Raw genomic sequence first — 19,097 nt, forward strand, 5'->3', positions numbered from 1 at the left:
CAGCCATAGCCCCCTGCGCTCCTGTACTGGCCTTTTTTGGGTCACACCACTGCGACCTGCCACCAGCCACCTCTGTAACGGAGAGGTTTGTAAAGAAAACACCATACTGCAGGATCAGGGGAAAGAAATACAGCTGAGGACTTTTTCGACCATGTTGTTCTCCAGACCTGAATCCAAGCCTGCCTGCATCTGCAAACCTACCAGGAAAGCCCCCTGTGCTCTTACTTATCCAGACTTCATTGTAGCTCTGTGAAATCGAAAAATATTGGCTGAAAATTAGGTCAGGGAGACCCATCTGAAACAGGATGGGTGAAGTCAGAGGGTGAGGCAGATCTTTACAATGATAAACAAACACAATTGCTACCTTTTGTCCCATTTCCATATCGGTCTCTCAAGGTCTGTAGTTTCTCATCTGGAGATGTGGCTTCAAGGTTCCTGCTCTGCCCTGGCTGTTCACGTAGGCGTTTCTAACAGAGCCCGTGTCCTCCTTGGCTGCTCTTAGCTGTATTCACCCAGCACTCACAGCACCACTGCCCACCCCTGGGGGTAGCTGGCTCTGCGCTTGGCAGACACGAGACCCCATTTCTTCCCTGCAGCCTCTGGCAGGCTTGGAGAATAACTCAAGCCTGGTTTGGGGCTCCCCGGTAGGACTTCCCATCGCTGATGTGGTGCTGCATGCCCCCAGCTGGGGAGAGCCCGTCTACCGTGACAGCAGCCGAGCGTCCCCCTCGCTGCCTCCGTCCCCTCGTGGGGAAGCCCAGGGATCTCCCTGATGAGGTCCGAGCTCTGCAACGTCCCTTGCCTTTTGGCGAGGACCAGCTGGAGATACTCAGAGCACACTGTGAGAGCTGATTAGCTGCTGATGTGGACTCACTAGCGCTCAAATGCAGGCTGCCAGAGAAAAGATTAGGGGATAGAAAAGAGGGGGAATGCCATATGTCTAGGATTTGTCCTCTTTCCACCCCTGTGCGTGTTGCCCGAGTTGAGTTTCAAGGCTCAATATGTGTGCCTGGCTGCCAGCTGAGAGCAGGAGCGGCAGCTGGGCTGTGACATCCCACAGTGCCGGTGGCGTGCAAGCCTCACAGCGGTGCGGGAAGAGCCGGTCCCGTGCCTTCCCGGCACGCCTGGCTCCTGCACTCCAGCCGGGCCAGCTCAGGAAGGCAGCAGCTTCTCTGTGAGGAAAGGGCGTTTATGTGGCTGTAGGCTGGGGGAACTGATGCAGTCAGCCCTGTTGAGCCGGTAGGCTTGACGTTGCTGGAGATCCTGAGCTGTAGTATCAGTCCAGTGTCACAGGGGCCAGGTGCCACCTAGCATTAAGCAACTCCCCCCCACTGAGAAATTGGGGTTTAAAAGAGTTGGGTACCCAGATCATCTCCAGGACAGTCAATTTTTTAGTTCATTGTTTGAATCAGACCTAGTAAATCATGGGTTTAAATAGGCAACCTGAGTAACTTGGACTTAGATTCACTTAAATGGATGGATGGATCCACCTTTGGTAAAGCTCCCCCAGCTTTGGTGGCCTTACCCTAGATCAGCAGTTGCCGGCATCTCGTTCCAGCTTGCTGACAGCTGGAAAGGCTGAAGGAAGCCATGACGGAGGAGCTTCTCCGGATCTTTAGTCTGTACAAGGCCACTTGAATATCAGCTGGTCACATGCAGTTCCTGGAGGGAATGTGGAGCCCTAGGTTCGGCAGGGGAGCTGGCAGGTGGGTGTTTGGTGCTCGATCCCTAAGCAAGACAGTAAATATGGGAAGGCAATGAAAAGTTTTCTGCAGGAAAAAAAAAAGGGGGAAAAAATGTCAGCTTGCACACGTGATTATTACATTGAGATGCACTTGTCAGGAGACATGAAACCAGTACTTCACTAAGAAAGCAGAACCCATGAAGGGCTCATTTGCTGACAGGCTCAGCCTCCTGTGGCTGTTGAACTTGAGACCTACAGGGAAGAACAATCATTTATACTGTGCAAAAAACCACCGGGCTTTATCATAGCCTGCCACGGGAATAGATGCCTACAGATCTGGGGGTGTAGCTCTGATCAGCAGGCAAGACTAGAAAGGCAGGAAAACTTCCCCAGGAGAACTGAAAGCAAAACAACCCCCCAACCTTCAAAAGGCAGCTTAGCTAGAGGAACAGATCCCACAAGCTGATTTCTGTAGGCACTGCTTATCATTTCAAGTGCTGGAGGTTTCACACTTTAAAGGCTCATTTCCTCTACAGTGCTCACACAACATCAGTATAATAATATTTCCCCCTCCTCCCCAGTGTCAATCATTATCTTCTAACCTTCCATATGCCTTATCCAGATCGCAAATGCTAACCATTTGTGGGCTTTTCTGCAGAGTCACCCATTCACACGTACATTCAAACAATAAATAACTGCAAATCGTTCCCAAAGTTTGTTTTTCCAGTGCTTTTTTTTTTTGTAAGACACTTTATAAAACCCAAGTGAAATGAATGGTCCTGACAGCAGCAATGCCTGTAGCTCATAGCAAGGGAGATGTTAAATGCAGCCTGTATCTGCCATTCTCTTCTCTCCCCTTCTTGAGTCCGCTCAGGTCTCTGTCTGTCTGTCCTGTCACCGTTTGTCAACCAGCATCCTCTGGCTTTCAGCAGCCAGGGGGCTAGCGGAGGTGGCATGTGACACCAGGCAAAAATCCCGCCCTTCACCCCTTCACATGCATCCCCTTTGCATGCATACAAACAAAATAACAAAAAACAGTAAGTGAATCCTTACGATTTAAGACTAGTTTTTATCTGGTCGTGCAGGTAATAGCCATGATATGTTCCCTCTTTTCAAAACACTCATCTGGTCTGGGCATGCACAGCTCTGCATTTTTCTAAGTCATCCTTCCATTAAAGAAAGTTGAAAACCCACTGTTTTGTATGTTACGTGCAGAGACAGGCAGAGCAGACTTAGTCCTCTGCAGAAGAAAAACAACACAAGAAAAATAGTAATGTTTGGGGTGATTTTACCCAACCTATTAACAACCATAGTTCTGACAAAAGATAAATTACCAGCATCTCCAGTTGGCGTAACAAAGAGGACCTGCAGTGCCCTGTATTAGCATGTATGTTGGCTCAGTAAATTATCTCTTTTCTATTTTTCTATCTTTGGTCCCTGCCTATCCACTGCATTACCTTACGCAACAACAAAATGTTTTCTAACTAAAGCTCCAAGCCCGAAGACCCTACACTGGGTAAATTAACGGAAGTAAACAAGTAAGCAGCTAACTGGGGCTAATTATGTATCTGCCAGAAGCCTTGCTTTTAAGCACCTTACAGGTGAACATTTTAATTACTTAATGTGCTCTATTGTTCTTGAATTAGATATAAGAAAAAGAACATCGATCCAATCCTTTTTTATTTTTACGCACTGGAGTTGGAAGGGAAGTGGCTTTGTAAGGGGATTACGTGTGTGTTAATCCTCCTTAGCTATGATAAAGTTCTCTGCTTCCTAGTGCAATTGTTTAACCCTCTTCTAACAGCAGCAGCTAGCTCCTCAAGAAAGAAGCTGGGGAAGATGAATTACAGCTTGGAAGACTTGAGAGAAGACAGACAGACAGAAAGGTTTGTCTCTTATCTTTTCCCATGCTGAATATTGCTTATCAAACTAGTAGGAAAACAGCCTCAAATTTAGCAGGTCCTGTAAGAAAGCAAGTGAACATGTTCATTCCAGCATGGATCCCTTTGTTTCCTTTTGGATGCTGTAACAGGCTCAGCGTATCAGCAGCATCCTAAAAGCACCCCATCGGGAAGAGAGGCAATGAGTAATTCCGATCCCATCAGATGGGAATTATCCATCGCTGGAGTACAGTATTTCTGCATTTAGAAAACAGCGTCACACTGTGGGGGCCAACAGGGATGGCTCAAATCAGTGGAGCAACACGGGGCAAGGGCCTGGACTCATCCACTGTAATTTAGGCATTTCCGGGACGTGCTGCAATGAGAAGGCTGGTACAGCTACATGCCTGCTGCAAGCAGGACACCTGCAGCTCCAGAGGGTTATTAAACCATCTACAACGTCCCTTGCTCTTTGAAGGTGCCTACTGAATCTTACTGACTGGCAAGGAAGCCTACGAGGACTCTGCACCTGACTTAGGCTCTTCCATCAATTGGCCCAAGTGGAGGCAAATCCAGGCATCCTGTCCTGCTGCTGGAAGGGGAGAGGCTGGCTGCTGCATGAGGGAAAGCGGTAAGGCTGCTGAGGCAGAGGAGTAAGAAGTAATTGTGAGTGGAACAGAACAGAGGCTGAACCAGACTGTCACCGGGACACCTCTGGCACCTGCTGAAAGCTGAAGCCTTGTGGGATCCCATTAGATGGAAGGATAGAGATGAGCCAGGAACCCAGCTCAGAAACAAAAGCTGTATTTTGGTTCCTTTTTCTTTTCACTTTAATATGGTTGGCAGCCTTCTATCAAGTTTAAAAAGTAATTAGTCTTTGATGAAAGATCTCTGGCATGTTAAGGCAGAAGAGCATGGCTGATGGAAGCAAACACCAGGGCCTGGGCAGGTTCAAGAGCAGTATTTAAATAGCAGAAATTGAAACTTTCTAGCCTGGTACGAAGTCAGGTGGGCCATCTGCTTTACTCTTGCTATAGCAACACAGGGAAAACAGCACGAAGCAAAGGAGATCAGCTCACCCAGCAATTCTGACAGATGCAAACCCAAAACCATGAGGGTCTTAAGGTCCTGTTATCAGCGGTAGGGCTGTGCCAGATCACCCACTTCGACTCAGTTTCCTCAGGAGTGTCCAAGAAGGCAACGCATGCCTGGGCACACAAACCCACAGCCAACAGGTTTCTCTGCAACAACATGGAGTTGTTCATCAAAACCAAAGAAAATTTAAATTTATGTGGTGGCCAGACTCCTGCCTTACCCCAGCATTGGGCTCTACAGACATCAAGGGCTTCAGAGAGGTGGCTCAAGTTCACTGCTTGGTGCTCCAAGTGATTTACATAGCAGTGCATTTCTGAGTCAGCAGTTGCTTGGAAATACCATGGTTATTTGGCATGGAGTCATGGCCCACGCCACTTTTAACAGGCAGTGGTGCATGAGGAGTATTCATAGCCATAACCAAGCTAATGAGAGCAAAATTTGACAGAGACACAGGAGGACTGTGCTACAGCTAATCACTCACGGCAGCTTTAGTCTGAAAAGTCCTCTGGTAACTTACTAGGGGTTGGATGGTCAGATAAGCAAGAAGCAAGTGATGGTCACTGTGGAGGCTCGCAATAAGAACAACCCTGCAGTAAGCTGTGAGACAAAACTGATTCAGGCTCACGAGAAACGGACACGCGCGAGAGAAGTAAAAGGTCCGAAATAATCTCAACCCCCCAAGACAGGAGTGGAACACCTCAATAGCGAGCATGGCTCTGCAGGGAGAGCAGGCACAGCACCTGCACGAGCCCCGAAATTCAGGAAGGAGCCAGTGAGATCAAAACACTCTTTGCCATGTTATATATTTTAGAGCAGCTCCAGCTGCTATTTTTTCATGCACATGGGGGAACAGTCTTCCAAAGGACTCAGTTCTGATTCAAACGCTGGATGAGACCCACGCTCCCAGCCTCTGGCTGCTGTCCCTCCTGCAGCCCTGGTTCAACCAGGATCTGCCGCCTTCACAGGTCACCAGCTCTGGCGAAGAGCCTGCCTGTTGCAACCCCTGGGAAGTCAATCGTAATGGACTACAAGTGCTAACAAGAATAGCAGAACACTGCTAGGTTGGTTCAGAACGCAGTGCCCCAGCATGCCCTGGAGATCCAAAAATCTTCTATTTTGCCCTACACACTCTGACCCACTTTTAGCAAACCTTAATTTCAAATCAACAGCTGAGGAGTTGGTCATGAAAGCTCATTGGGAAAGGTAGGTAGGCTGAAGTAAGCCAGTAAAATAACATGAAGATCAGACTATATGAACGGATGGGTGATATCACCTCACTCCTGTTCCCTTTGTGTAACATAGTAAGTTTTCATTTTTAGGGATTAAGAGATGCAGATAACATTCTTGGATTTACTACAGAAAACCTTTTTTAGCAAGTCCCATGATAATTTTCTGGTAACAGCACGGGATCCAAAGGTCTGGGATCTTACTCTTCTCTTTGTCTTCAGCTTCCTGAGGAAACATAGAGAAGTCACTTAGCCTTTGTCCCCATTTCTAATCTTTAACATGAACTTACTGGCCACCCCCCATCAAGTTTGCAAAGCCTCACGCATTGTTTCAAAAAGAAAATAATCCTTCAACGTGAAAGCCATGCGAGAAGAAAACTCTATAGCATGAAATGTCATTACCGGCAATCATGTTACCATCCCCATGAGAAGCACAGGGAACGAATGAACGGCGGCGTGCTACTGAAACCTGAAGTCAACAAGTAGAACACCTCGCCCTGAGAGATATTTTGGGATGTTTAGAGAACATGTCACCAGGAAATAGCAGTTCAGTTCTATCAGATTTCTCCACCCCAATCTCCATCCTGCTATTCCAAATGCATTTTAAATGTGGGCAAACGGAATGCACAGATCCAGATTTGGGATCCAGATATGGCAAAGTCAGCAAATGGGCAGAAATAAGACTATTTTAAAAGTTGTAAGCAACATTGTGTCACCTACAGCTCTTACAGCACATGCATCAGGGGAAAAAAACCCACCTAAATGTCTCAGTTAATTTAATAAAACGTCTTAGTTTCCTTCCAGATTACTTACTTGATTAATGGAAACACATGTCCTTTAATGGTATTTTTTACTCTATTCTTCTTCCCCTCCATTAAGTAGTGAAGCCAGGCTACAACAAAGCCAATACAGGTTTTTCTACTAACGGCCAGAACCAAACTGAGAAGAGCAAGGACACTGTGTTCCCTCCCGCAAGGAATAAGCACTGTGTTTTCTTCTTTCAGCTGACCACAGAAAAGTTAAACAAAGGTTTTTTCCCCAAGCCAATGTCTTAGCATTAACAGGTAGAAGTCATAGCAACTGTGGGTGCCCTGTCGAGGTTTGTGACTAACAGGATTTACCAAATCTTTAGAAAAAATGCTCAGTGGCTCTTAATGGAAAAATAGGAATTCTTTGCAGATCATATGAAGCTCTGATTTCTTGCTGAAATATACTAAGCCATCCCAAACTCTGAGCAACGTAAAGACATCAATAATAATGCGCACACAGTGGCTTCCCTTCCCTTTCCTTTCCCAAACGGGACAGCAGGGATGAGGGACAGGCTCATGTAAGCAAGCAGATAAACTCACAGCTTCGTTGCTACAGCCAGAAACTCAGGTGAGCAGGCAGCACTGGGGACCGCAGCCAGGTCCGGCTGAGTTCCTAGGAGCAAAACCCAAACCACCTTTTCAAACAGCGGTCACGCCGTCCCACCCCAACGCCCTACACAAAGGGCAGTGGGAACAGAAGGAAAGCCAAAAGAACCCTGCCCAGAGCTTCATCCCAAAGATCTCTGGGGAGAGTAGTGCTCCCTTCAAATGGGGAAGGTACTTGGACAACAAACCGGTAGTCTGTGTGTTTTGTAAAAGCTAAAATAGAAGTCTCTCGCTCTTGCTCGCCAAAGACTAGAGCTATCATTTAAAATTTTAATTAAAAGCCTCCTCAAAACTAGTCATTTGATTTTATTTTGCTTTGATTGTTCTGTAGCAAGTTTGACAACATGGGCACTTTGCAGCCCTGTGTGTACAGCACATGTAATTACCAGTCACAAAGTCTTTAAAACCAAGCCAGGGTGGCTGAAGCCAGTAGCCCAAAATTAGAAGCAACATGTGAAAATCCAGGTCACATTGTGCGTGTGTTTGTGTCACAGCATCACCTAGGGGCTGCCAGTGGAGTAATGCCCAATTGTTCTGCACATTATAGAGGTACATATAGACTTGGAGGCTTCTAAATGTCCAGGCACACAGCAGTCACTATCACAAAGACTACACTCAACCAGGCCCTGAGCATTTTGGTGAGAAATTTCTTCTGGTAGATGTATACATATATATATATACATACATACACACACACAAGTATTTCGTGCATTTTTTTAAGCAAGAACCACCAATAACACTGAACTGGAAGGCACAGCAGTTGTAGAACATACTTTGGATCACTGCCATAGGAATGCTACTGCTGTAAATTTCCCTACTCTAAAAAACATTAAATAAGCCATCCAGTCATTTCATGATCATTTGCAAACTGAGATCCATGAAAACTATGAAAATTAAACCCATGTGTATGCTTAGCACAGTCTGGCACTTACATTGTTGCTGATTATAGGAATTCAATGTTTACAATTTACATTCTTTCCCAGACTTCCTTTTTTTCTGAATTGAAGTAAAAACTCACTTGGTCGTACCGTAACGTAATTCAGACTGTTGAGGACAGAACTGCTCCTTTGTGAGAGGAGCAAAGTCCAAGCATGAGAGACCAATTCTGGTCTTTTACTGAGAGATGATGGAAACACAAAAAGATACGGACCAAATTAAAGACACAGGAAGGAGCTGGAAATAAAAATTAATTCCAAAATTTCCAAAGTCTTTTGAGAAAAACCATGACTTGGACTCATCTCTAGAGTACGAGGAAACTTGATACATTTTGCTAACAGCTGTCCAGAGTGAACAGCAAGTTGAAAAACACACTAAAGAAGACTTGTGCAGGATCTGTTCTTCACGATGTTCTGCAGATGTATAGCAAACTGGACACTGCCAAATGCAACAGCAGGCCTGGAATCCTCCAGAAAACAGAAAACACATGTAGCAGTACTTCTTCCAGACCCAAACTGGGTTTCTAGAGCCAACCTGGTGGTTTATGCACAAACTCTCACATACAGGCAGCTTATTGGCTTGATTGGTACCATATAAAATGTGAGAAAGCTCACTATCTATCATCACACTTTCAATGGTCAAGCCCTCCCGGACCCAGATGTGCCGAGAAGTGTGAAGAGTTATCCCTGACTCCAGAAAGAGCTGGGAGCAGGCAGGGCTTAAACATCAGCTGGCTTCAGAGGGGGCTGGTGTACACAAAACCAGCACAGGAGGCAGCACCCGAGGCACACCTGCACCACAGGCACAGCGCTGACAGGCGACTGAGCAGGCACACAGGTGAGAGACCACGCACCTTGGTGGGCCCAGGCTAGCAGTCGGGTTGCCCTTGTGCTTTCAGCCCCGCCGTATGAAGGGTTTGGGGCTTTCTAGTCCCGCTTTCTTTGAGTAACAATGTATGCTTTCGATTCCTGACCGGCCTTCTAAAAAAGCAAAAGCGAAGTAATGCAGGGTGTGTGTTTGTCCAAATTACATTTCCACCCAATTGCGCAACTCCTCCTTTAGCGAACTACCTTCATTTGCTGAAGTAAGACCAGGCCCTGCCAGGGGTCCAGAAAAAGTTATGCCGTAGCAATGGGTAGATAAGAAGGCAGGACAGACCTGGAGGAAGAGGGAGACAAGAGTACTGCCTAGGAGGCTTAAAATCAGCTCAGAAACACCTGGTTAAACCCCAGCCCCTGAGCACATAGTCCTTACAATGCTCCAGCACGGTCAGATGGAGAAATACCAGTGGGAAAACAGGAGGGCAGTGCTTAGGCCTACAGGCACGTTAGCAGGGTATAGCTGAACGTGAACACTGAGACATAAGAGCAGGCATGGCCACCAATACCTTTATCAATCAGTACCATGCCAGCTTTTGGCTCCAGCTCCCAGTCTGTGCCAAATCATGTTATCAAAACAGCGTGCAAGTTGTGCCACAGGACAACTGAGCGGAAATAAAGCCATCTGGCTCATCTAACCCTACCCTGACCCCGATGATTACAGCTCTACCTGCAACGGCAACGACCAAGGCACCAAGTAGAGAGTGATCCTCCAAAAGCAGTGGAGCCCCATGCTTACAAAGGAGCACATTTTTCAAGTGTTGCTTCTTAAAGGAAGTTTCTTCCAATATTTCAGGTTTTTTTCCCAGTATTTTTAATGCTTTAATTGATCAGAATGAAGACATTAAAAAGCCTTCTCCAATGTAGTAAGCAGCGTCCTGTGAGAGAGGTGGCTCTTATAAATTAGGTATTTTCCCAGCCTTCAGAAAAGATTTACCAACTCACCACGTTCCTCTTAGCTGTTCTTCCCAGGAGACGAACAAGCTGAAGTCCCGGCTATTCCAAATTTTACTACAATTTCAGAATTTATGGGTTCTCTATAAATCAGAATTCAAAGAGGTAAATCATGCTGAAGAAGAGCCCTTCCCAGCAAGGCAGAAAGTCCCAGTATTCAATGCCTGTAGAGAGAAGGAACTGAGGAAGAAAGGAAAAGCCAGGCTTCTTTACACGCTAGGCATCAGGCTACTGCCAGCAGCAGAGAAGCAATAAACAGCTCACAACAGGTTTTAGGTGTAAAAACAACTGGAAACTGCTGTTGTGGAGACTATGGTAGCAGTAGAAGCCAAAGCAAAGTGTTTCTGGTACTCAATGACATCTTTATACTGGCAGAAGTTTATTTGCTGATAGCCTGTCCCACAGCTCTTCTGTAGAAGCCTCATTTCTCCTTTGAAGGTCTGTCATGAGACCATCCTGCAATTCAGTTCTCCCATCCAATAGTAAAACAATTCCAACAAGAATAATTAAAGTAACTTACCCTGTGTACTAGGGAAACTTCAGAAGGCATAACAACTGTTCATATTATCAGATCTGCTGCTCTGAATAATAAATTACAGCAAAACCTTAGCGTGCACTGTAGGCTGCTCGGGAACCACTGCATTTGTCAGCATGCAATTACATAGAATAAAATGTAATAGCTTCTAAAGGCAGTATGTAATCATTTCCTATGCCTTGCATGGACAGACAAACACACATACTGGTGACATGGGTTGATTTACTGAGTTATTGCAAAATACAATACTTTGCAATCAATACAATAGAGCAACTCTATTCAAAAACTATTAAATACAAGGTAACATCTGCATCCTTTGTGAAAAGAAAGTAAAAAATATTAAAGTTTTAACTGCTGGAACACCAAACGATGATCTTCACAGAAGAGTAACAAAAGCACTGGTTGAAATCACACTCCAAATATATAGCCAGATGCTGTGTATGATCTATGCAGCAACTTTAATACTGGAATCTAGTACTCAAGGCTAGTTCTGGTTCGCTGTATACCTGCATTTTTAAACTTTGTTTTTATTTAATCCACTATTTAAAGTTCTTGCCACTACCCTCCGCTTACACCATGCTGCCCTGAATTAGCCTCCCTTCAATGACTGACATCACTGATGGACAGCCTCTGGAAGGCCAATTCAGATCTCTCCGTAACAGCAGGGGAGAGGACTAGAGCACAGAGAAAGGCAAGAACATCAGAAGCAGGAAAGCAGGAATGAGAGGCTGTGACGGAACAAGTAGTTAAAAACAGGACAGTGCATCCGTGACTCTTACAAAATACTGTTCAAGCAGCAAAACTCATACATAGATGCTTGTTGCTAAACAGCTCAGTGATTTGTCATTGTAGGTGTTACACACATATAGAAATCAGCAATAACACAGTAAATAACAGTATTGAGATCACTAATTTTACAGCAGTGATCAAAAGCACCTTCCAATGCCTGCCAGCGCAAAGCTTTACGTCCAAAACAATGGGGCTGAAAATACACTTGTCAGTCAGTGGAGGACTTGAGAGAACACACATGAATTCCAGCCAGAACTGTTGACAGAGGACACAAAGTGCCATTTTCCAAGCAGCATTTGAATAGTTTACTTAAGTTTCCCCTCTCCCTAGCCATGCCTCTTTTAAAGTAGTAAAAACCAAACCAAACAAACAAAAATGCCCAACAAAACCAAACAAAAACACCCCAACCAAATACACACACAAAAAAAATCAAAGTAGTAAAAAGACTTTATGGGAAGTATTTTTAAAGGTGTTGTCAAACAACATTTCTTCAAGGCCAAACTGTTGTAACAGTATACAGAAGTCGGCTTCTAACAAGATGACACTTCTTATTTACCTTTCCAATATTTTTAGGGTGCAGTTCAGCAGTGTGAGCACCAAGTCTGCATTTACAAAATGTGTCCTTGTCCCCGTCCCCACAGGCAAGTAGATATTGGACTTCAGCATCTGCTTACACATGTAAGCTTTGTATATATAGTTGGTGTGCATATACCTTGCAAGTACAAAACAGACTCCTCTTTGAAAACCACAGTACTTAAAATATCTAAGCAATTAGACTTCCAATCTCTTGCTTTGGTATTGAATCAATAGAAAATTTACAATGCCATTCTTTAGTCTTACACAGACTGAGTTATTAACCAATAAAATAAAAAAGTAACAAGTCTCAGTATGCAAAGAAATCTACAAATACATTCATCAAAATGTGGTACATTACGAATAAAGAGGCGATACATGGAATTGTTCTAGAATGAATGAAAACTAAATAGTTGTAAGAAAGCCTTTCTAACACTTTTTCTCATGTAACATTTAATGTCACTGTAGCAATGATGACGTAAAAGCTTCTACTATGTTACTTCCCATGTTCTACACTTCAGGTTTGATTGAAAAGATGGGAAATGAAGGGCCTCTGAGGAGTTCAGCAGCAGCACTTCAGTGCATTGAAAAAATTGATAATCTGTGGCACACAGGAATTAATGGAGTACACAGGATACTTTTTTCTATTTACAGTATCATACACTCTATCAAGTCTCTGCTGCATTTTTTTTTTTTAGTACTTAGCCTGTAGCAAATCACAGTAACATTATTCAAAGGAAATCCCATTTTCTTGTGAAGACTAAGAAACTAAAGGGTATTACTTATCCTTGCTTAAGCTATCTACCCCTCTGAACCCCATGAATTCCAAAATCTAATTGGCACAAAAACATTTTGATAACTTAATACAGGAACTGATTGCTCTTGATTGTTTACCTCTTGACTTAATCATTACATTCACTGCTGGAGAATTATCCACTTTGCTAGATGCCAGAATTAATACATTTAATAAAAAATAAATACACACACACCAAAAAACAAAACAAAAAAAACCCACAAAAAACCCTACCACAAAACCTGCAAGAATGACTTTGATGTTGGGTATCTGACTGCATGATAAGAATTACCAGAACAATGGGGTATGTCACAGTAATATCATGCTTCCCCTTGAACACCAAAGACTACAGCAAGCCTTCACAGATAATTATGTTTATGGAAGTGGTACACAACTCAGCTTCAGCAAAAAAACTGCCTTATCACCAGGCTTAGTAGGACATCAGAGCCTTCAAAGCAGTTTCTGACATCAGTCTGAAGACACTGGAATTTCTGGTTCCAGCTGAGGCTGAAGCAAATTAGAAGGGATGTGACAAGTGAAAAAAATGACATGAAGATGCAAAACACACTGCAGTAAAGGAAGAAAAAACCCTGAATGACATATCTGTCTGAGGGCAAGAAGCATGGCCCACCACTTTGCAACACGTTTTCATTTAAGTATTTTAAAAACTTAAAGAAATCAAATGTGTAACAATCAAGCAGAAGGACAACAGCAGAACAGAAAAACCATGTTTGAAGATCAGTTTCACATCCTTTACAGGAAACCTGGACCCGTTTCTTCACTGGTAAAACCCTGTCACCAGGTAAAGTCTAAAAAGACTTTACATAAAAGCAAGCAGATGGATACAACTATGGAAATGTTAAATATTTACTAACTGTTGCATGGAAAAGTTTAGTTGTGAGACTGATAAAGAAGGGCAGAGTTGCTTTTAGTCAAAGGATTGTATACTTTTCTAGAAAACAACAAAGACACAGCAAAACAAAACAAAACCAAAGAATCCAACCAACTATGCCAACTGATTATCAGTTTACTAGCCTTTGTGTTTATGTCCTCAACTAAGATACTAAAAATGCACTTGCAACACCTGAACACAAAACAGGGTGTACCTGCTATGACAAAATTACTTTTCTTTCCAGCATACTCTTCATTAGCTTTTGGTGCCACATGCTGAAGAAACTATATTTAAATCAGTGAATGGCAAGTGTCAGCAGGCAATGATTTGCACTACACTGTCTGTTCCACCTTTGTCATCCTTATCTTCAACCTCCTTTTTTTACCTTTTAAATTTAAAAAAATCAATCTTCCATTTGGAAATTCAGAGCCGGGTCTGATTTTCTTTGTCACCTCTGATCACACCGTAGATACCTTCAGAGACCATTCATTTCTTGCCGATTCCATTTGTTACTTTTGATTTGGAGTGCCGATTCCTCCTTCTAGATGAATGGCTTTCACTATTGACTGAATGTTTTGGTGGACTATTGTCAGCACCTGCTGAGAAATAAATATTTTTTTACTACATATATATATATTTGACATTATCAAACTCTTGTCTAAAAGACAGTAAGGCTTTCTAGAGCTACAGCATTTACAGTATGAATTATTTCAGGCTAATACGAACTGGTTGATACTTGTACTCCATCTAGTGGCCTATTTTTTTAAAAAAAATGCAATTCTTAAACTTCTGCAAAATTCTCCCTCCTCCAAAAAATTCAGAAGTTTGCTATAAAAGGATATACTAATGAAACATCTCCCATTTAAAATGACATCAATAATTAAACATTTTTATGTTTATTTTTATGACTGGCAGGTACTACTATCAGCAATTAAGAACTATGGAAGTGAGGTCACAGATCCTTGTAAGAATACATTTCTTGCTTTCAGTCTTTCAGATGACAGACCATGTTTGACTGAGAAAGCAAAGGATGATAATGGGGACTGAAACAAGAATTCAAGAGCAAAACATGAAAGAGGCTGAAGTTTGCAATTACTTAAGTATCAGAAAGTCAAGAGAAAGATTTGCTTAGCCAAATTTCTCCAGTAGCTATAAATAGGAAAAACATTTTGAATGCAAGCAAATTTTCTCCAGAATATAACCACCCTCCAAAATCTACTAAACGGAGAATAAATTAATATCGGCATCCAGAAAAATCATGAATATAAAGCAGTTCTGCTGTAGGTACTTTTCAAGTATATGAAAAAACCCAAGTATCTTTAATGATACAAACACCTGGAGCAAGTCTGACAGAGATAACTTCCAGGTGTGAATCTTGATATTTGTTCAATAAGCAAGACCACATTAAAGAGTTAATGGAGGAGGCAGGTAGCTTAACTGACCTCTAGTGTAAGGAGAAATGGAGTCAGAGAAGGAGGCTGCTGTTGCTTAGGTCTGAGAAAGCTGTTTATCAGCACTACATTGACTAGGGAAGCATCAGTAAGAATACAAGGTCCAGGCACATTCCTGATTGTTTCTTAATAAGCAGGAATAAAAGCACAATTCACATTCATACGTTTCACATAAAACATGCAATGTTCAGGGAGAAAATCTGTCCACTAGAGTTATGAAATGCATAATGCCCTAAGTGTACAAGAATGGCCTGGAATAATGGCAGAAAAATTCAGCTGCTTAATTAAAAGTTAAATAAATTTCCGAGAGGTAGAAGAAAAAAAAAAAAAAAAGGTGGTAAAGCAAAATAGCTTTGCAGTTGATTTATCTGTATAGCTCCCGAAGAGATGTTTAAATAAGATCAGCTGTCTGCAAGGTAAGTTTCTCAAGCCTCATTTCCTCGTGTTGAGCCTTAATGCTACCACTTCAAGAATATAGGAGCAAAAGTGCCAATACCTCTGCTGAATTTAGAATGAAGCCAGGAAGCATCTGGACTGTATGGGCTGTCTTCACTTTCTGATAAAGTCTGCAAAACCAAAAAGGACACGTCATTGGGATGCTGGTGGTTCTTGTGACCAGTACTTCTCCTGTTCACAAGTATACTTAAAAATTTAAACTGTGGCAGAAGTCCTCATAAAACTTTCAGCTAGTACTTAGGACTTTTCCCTTCCTTGTTAGAAAGGTACAACATAGATGACACAATAAGAACTCACCACTTGCCACGTGATCTGTTGTGTAACCAAGTATTCTTAATATTCCCCTAGCATTCCACCTGTACAATGGGAACATTAGCTAACCATTCATCCCTGAATGCTTTGCTGAAATTACAGCCTCATTTTGAGTAACTAAGAAGACAGCATTCTTTAGAAACCACAGCGTAATTTGGGATCTGTCCAAGGCCTGCTGAATTCAGAGTTCTTTCTATTGACTTCAGTTAGACCCTGGACCATCCCCCCCTTCACCCCCATTTATATTAGCTCTGGTAAAGAATTCTAATATTTAGGAGCTTTGCAGTTTTAATTCTTGTATAAAACAAAAACAGGCTTCTTAATAAAGTACCTTTTCCCGGTGGCCATAGTATTCTGCATACCAAACCATACCATATAAACACAGGAAAGTTGTAAAGGCCTAAATAAGGAAGAAGAAAAAGAAAAAATGTGTAAAACTTTCCCAAATTCCTTGCTTGTTCAAGGTCCAAGAATGAGATTCCACATTCGGAGACTTTCACACTCTTGTTTCTCTCTGCATCTTTTGTCAGGATGAGCAAGACTCATGCTTCAAGGTACACATACATTCTGCCACCATGGGGTATGCAGACCAGTTCTCAATGGGAGCATGACAACACACACAGATCATTCTTGTACATGCAGGATACACTGTCAATATGATTTTTGTCCTCATCCTGTACAGTCGTCATACAAAGGCAGTTGGTAAGCCCTTGTAGGTACATTATCAGGAACACCCACTCTGGCAGAAAAACAAATTCCCCTTCTCCCTGTCCCATGCTTCAGGCTAGGTTACATGTTCGGTTTTGTGGTGCTCTGATCTGGGAAGCAAGTCAATACTTTTCTCCTCTGAAGCTTCAGGAATAAAATCATCATGCTAAATAGAAGAACAATAAATGCTGTCTTCCTATCACCTGCTCAAACTGTGTTCCCAACTAGAAGGAAGAAGTATTTATCTGTCAGCCCATTATAAATGCCTTATTTTTCACTGACCATTAAAAATGTGTTTGGCATCAGAGTTACAAGCCTGGCAAGACAAATATCCATTTACTGTTACAAAATGGGCATTTCATGCTGCACTTGCAATAATCACACTGAAGTACAAAGTTGCGGGCTGAGTGAGAATGATTTGCCTGACAAAGCAGGCTTGTTTATGTACTTGTAAGACTTTAGTGTGAATCAACATGCATTACTTATTAATGCTATTCATTAACTCCTGTTCCTTTCCAGTGGGCACTATAGCAAGCACTGCCAAAGTTAGCCTTGAGCTGACATTTTTTCTCTCATAAAGTGCCCTATAACTTGTGTTTGTTTCATGTTAAGTACTGGTACTGTGGCTATACTCTGCGATGTCAAGAAAAAAAGTTATCCTAGTCCCTTCAAAGTGTGTTCTAAATGGTCTAGCATTTGCTTTTCCTAGGACATGCACAACGCTCTTCACCAGCACTCCCCAACAATGATCCCCTGCTGCCAATGTTCCAGAGAGGAAGCTATTTAGATGTTTTCAATGCTTTTGCCATGCTTTATGTTTCACATGAGAAATCTCACTTACCACACAGAGAAGCCAAAACACAACATACAGTATTTGTGTTTTGGAAAAAAGATCCTGTCCAAACTTTATGCACACAATAGCTTCAAGGAAAGCAATAACCCTGTGGGTAAATGAAAGGGGTGGGGGGGAAGCAGTTACAAACACTAAGGATTTAACTCACATGTTCACAACCCAGACCCCAGACTGCCTGCTCTAAACAAGCACTACTGAGCACACACCTCCCCCCAACACCACCATTAACTGAAATTAATTTTTCTTGCTATACTTTTCTTCAGCATAAACAGCATACAAATAGAGATGGACTGGCAGTTCACGATTCTGTGAGCCTTTGCTTGTCCAGGGAACAAGGAAGGGTGTGTGCCAATAGCAGAGAATTTCTGTTTATACTTACCGCTGTGCTTCAGCCTTCACCAGATATAAATTTCTTTTCTGAACAACCGACTGACTCCCTGTTGGGTGAACTAGAACTGTGTTTTGGGGATTTCTCTACTGGATGTGAGTTTACTACAATTCTAAACAGGCTACTTTGCTTGCTTCAGATGGATTTTAATGAGAATATTAACATGAAACAGCATTTCCAATTCTCTAAGAATCCATGCCTTTGCCCTGGTTGGTGTGCAAACTCTGATCCACACTACAGTATCTGAGGATTTCTGAAGAAACTGAGAGGAAAAACTGCAGTATTCGCTTTCCTCTCTGGCATTACAGGAATCAAAACAAGTATCTTCAGCTCTCTCCCTATTACCACATGTCTACATCTTTTCAGGCTCAAAGCTATGGAGGCTTGTCCACCACTTGGTGTGGAACAAGGGGTTATGAATCCAAAGTTTCCATCACTTGCCATGAAAACATAGTTTGTATAGGTCCTGGACACAAAATTACATATTTTTAGCAAATACAAGTGTAGAAATGTGACTGGTGCGGCAAAAGTGTAGACAATTGACTCTTCTCAAGCTGAAGCAAATCATGACGAAAACTATTAAATTTATAAAAGTTTAGTACTTAACTTGTTCAACGGTGACTTTGAGGTTGTACATATGAGCACACGCATGAAAATTCTCCCTCAAATGTGCGCAAGGCACACTTAACATCAGGTCAAGTGGTTTGGTCTCCCAGGCTCGACCCTGCAGGACACGTTCCCTACCCACACTCTCCACAACCAGGAAGCTGCCAAAAATGGCTCTACTGCCTGACAGACAGGATCCAGCTCCCTCCGTGAAAGACTGAGGAAAGATGTATGCACAACTTAACAACTGGTATTGTGGAGATGGTCCTGGTGCAAATAACAAATTACAGCTTTCTCTGTACCATGTGACTTGCAACATGGTGAGTGGGGCCAAAACTTAAGAACTGTGGAATTAACGCCTAACTGACCAATACTGCAAATGAATGAGGTGCATATTAATAAAAATTTCAGAGCAGTGTTACTCTGTTGGGTGACCAACTATTTTTCTTTCTTCATTTTATATTATTCTTACTGATCCAGCTTCAGATTTAAAAAAACCCAAATAGTTAAACTGAGCTACAGCAGTGGGAACAGAAAGACCACCATCAGGAAACAAACATAAGAGGGTGTGATATACTCAAAGGTATAAACAAAACAACAGGCTATTTTCAACAAGGACTCAGAAAAATTATACAGCTGTTTGTGCTGCATTTATACATTCTTTCCATTATTC

General features: G+C 42.6%; 1 protein-coding gene across 2 annotated transcripts in view; it reads right to left on the reverse strand.

Annotated features, from left to right (window-relative positions):
- Positions 1–10,805: 10,805 nt before the first annotated feature.
- The window catches only part of PTDSS1 (phosphatidylserine synthase 1), a 32,711-nt gene continuing 24,419 nt past the window's right edge, over positions 10,806–19,097 (reverse strand). The window contains exons 10-13 of one of the 2 annotated variants that reach the window (XM_056330451.1): positions 17,419–17,518; positions 16,201–16,269; positions 15,598–15,667; positions 10,806–14,246 (exon numbers count right to left, since the gene is read on the reverse strand). In XM_056330451.1, coding sequence (XP_056186426.1) covers positions 14,137–14,246; positions 15,598–15,667; positions 16,201–16,269; positions 17,419–17,518 — 349 coding nt within the window. In that variant the 3' untranslated portion in view covers positions 10,806–14,136. Of the gene's footprint in view, positions 14,250–15,597; positions 15,668–16,200; positions 16,270–17,418; positions 17,519–19,097 lie in introns of both variants that reach the window. The other variant, XM_056330450.1, reaches the window with a different exon arrangement.

The sequence above is a fragment of the Falco biarmicus genome, chromosome 3, assembly GCF_023638135.1.
Source record: "Falco biarmicus isolate bFalBia1 chromosome 3, bFalBia1.pri, whole genome shotgun sequence".
Classification (NCBI taxonomy): Eukaryota; Metazoa; Chordata; class Aves; order Falconiformes; family Falconidae; genus Falco; species Falco biarmicus.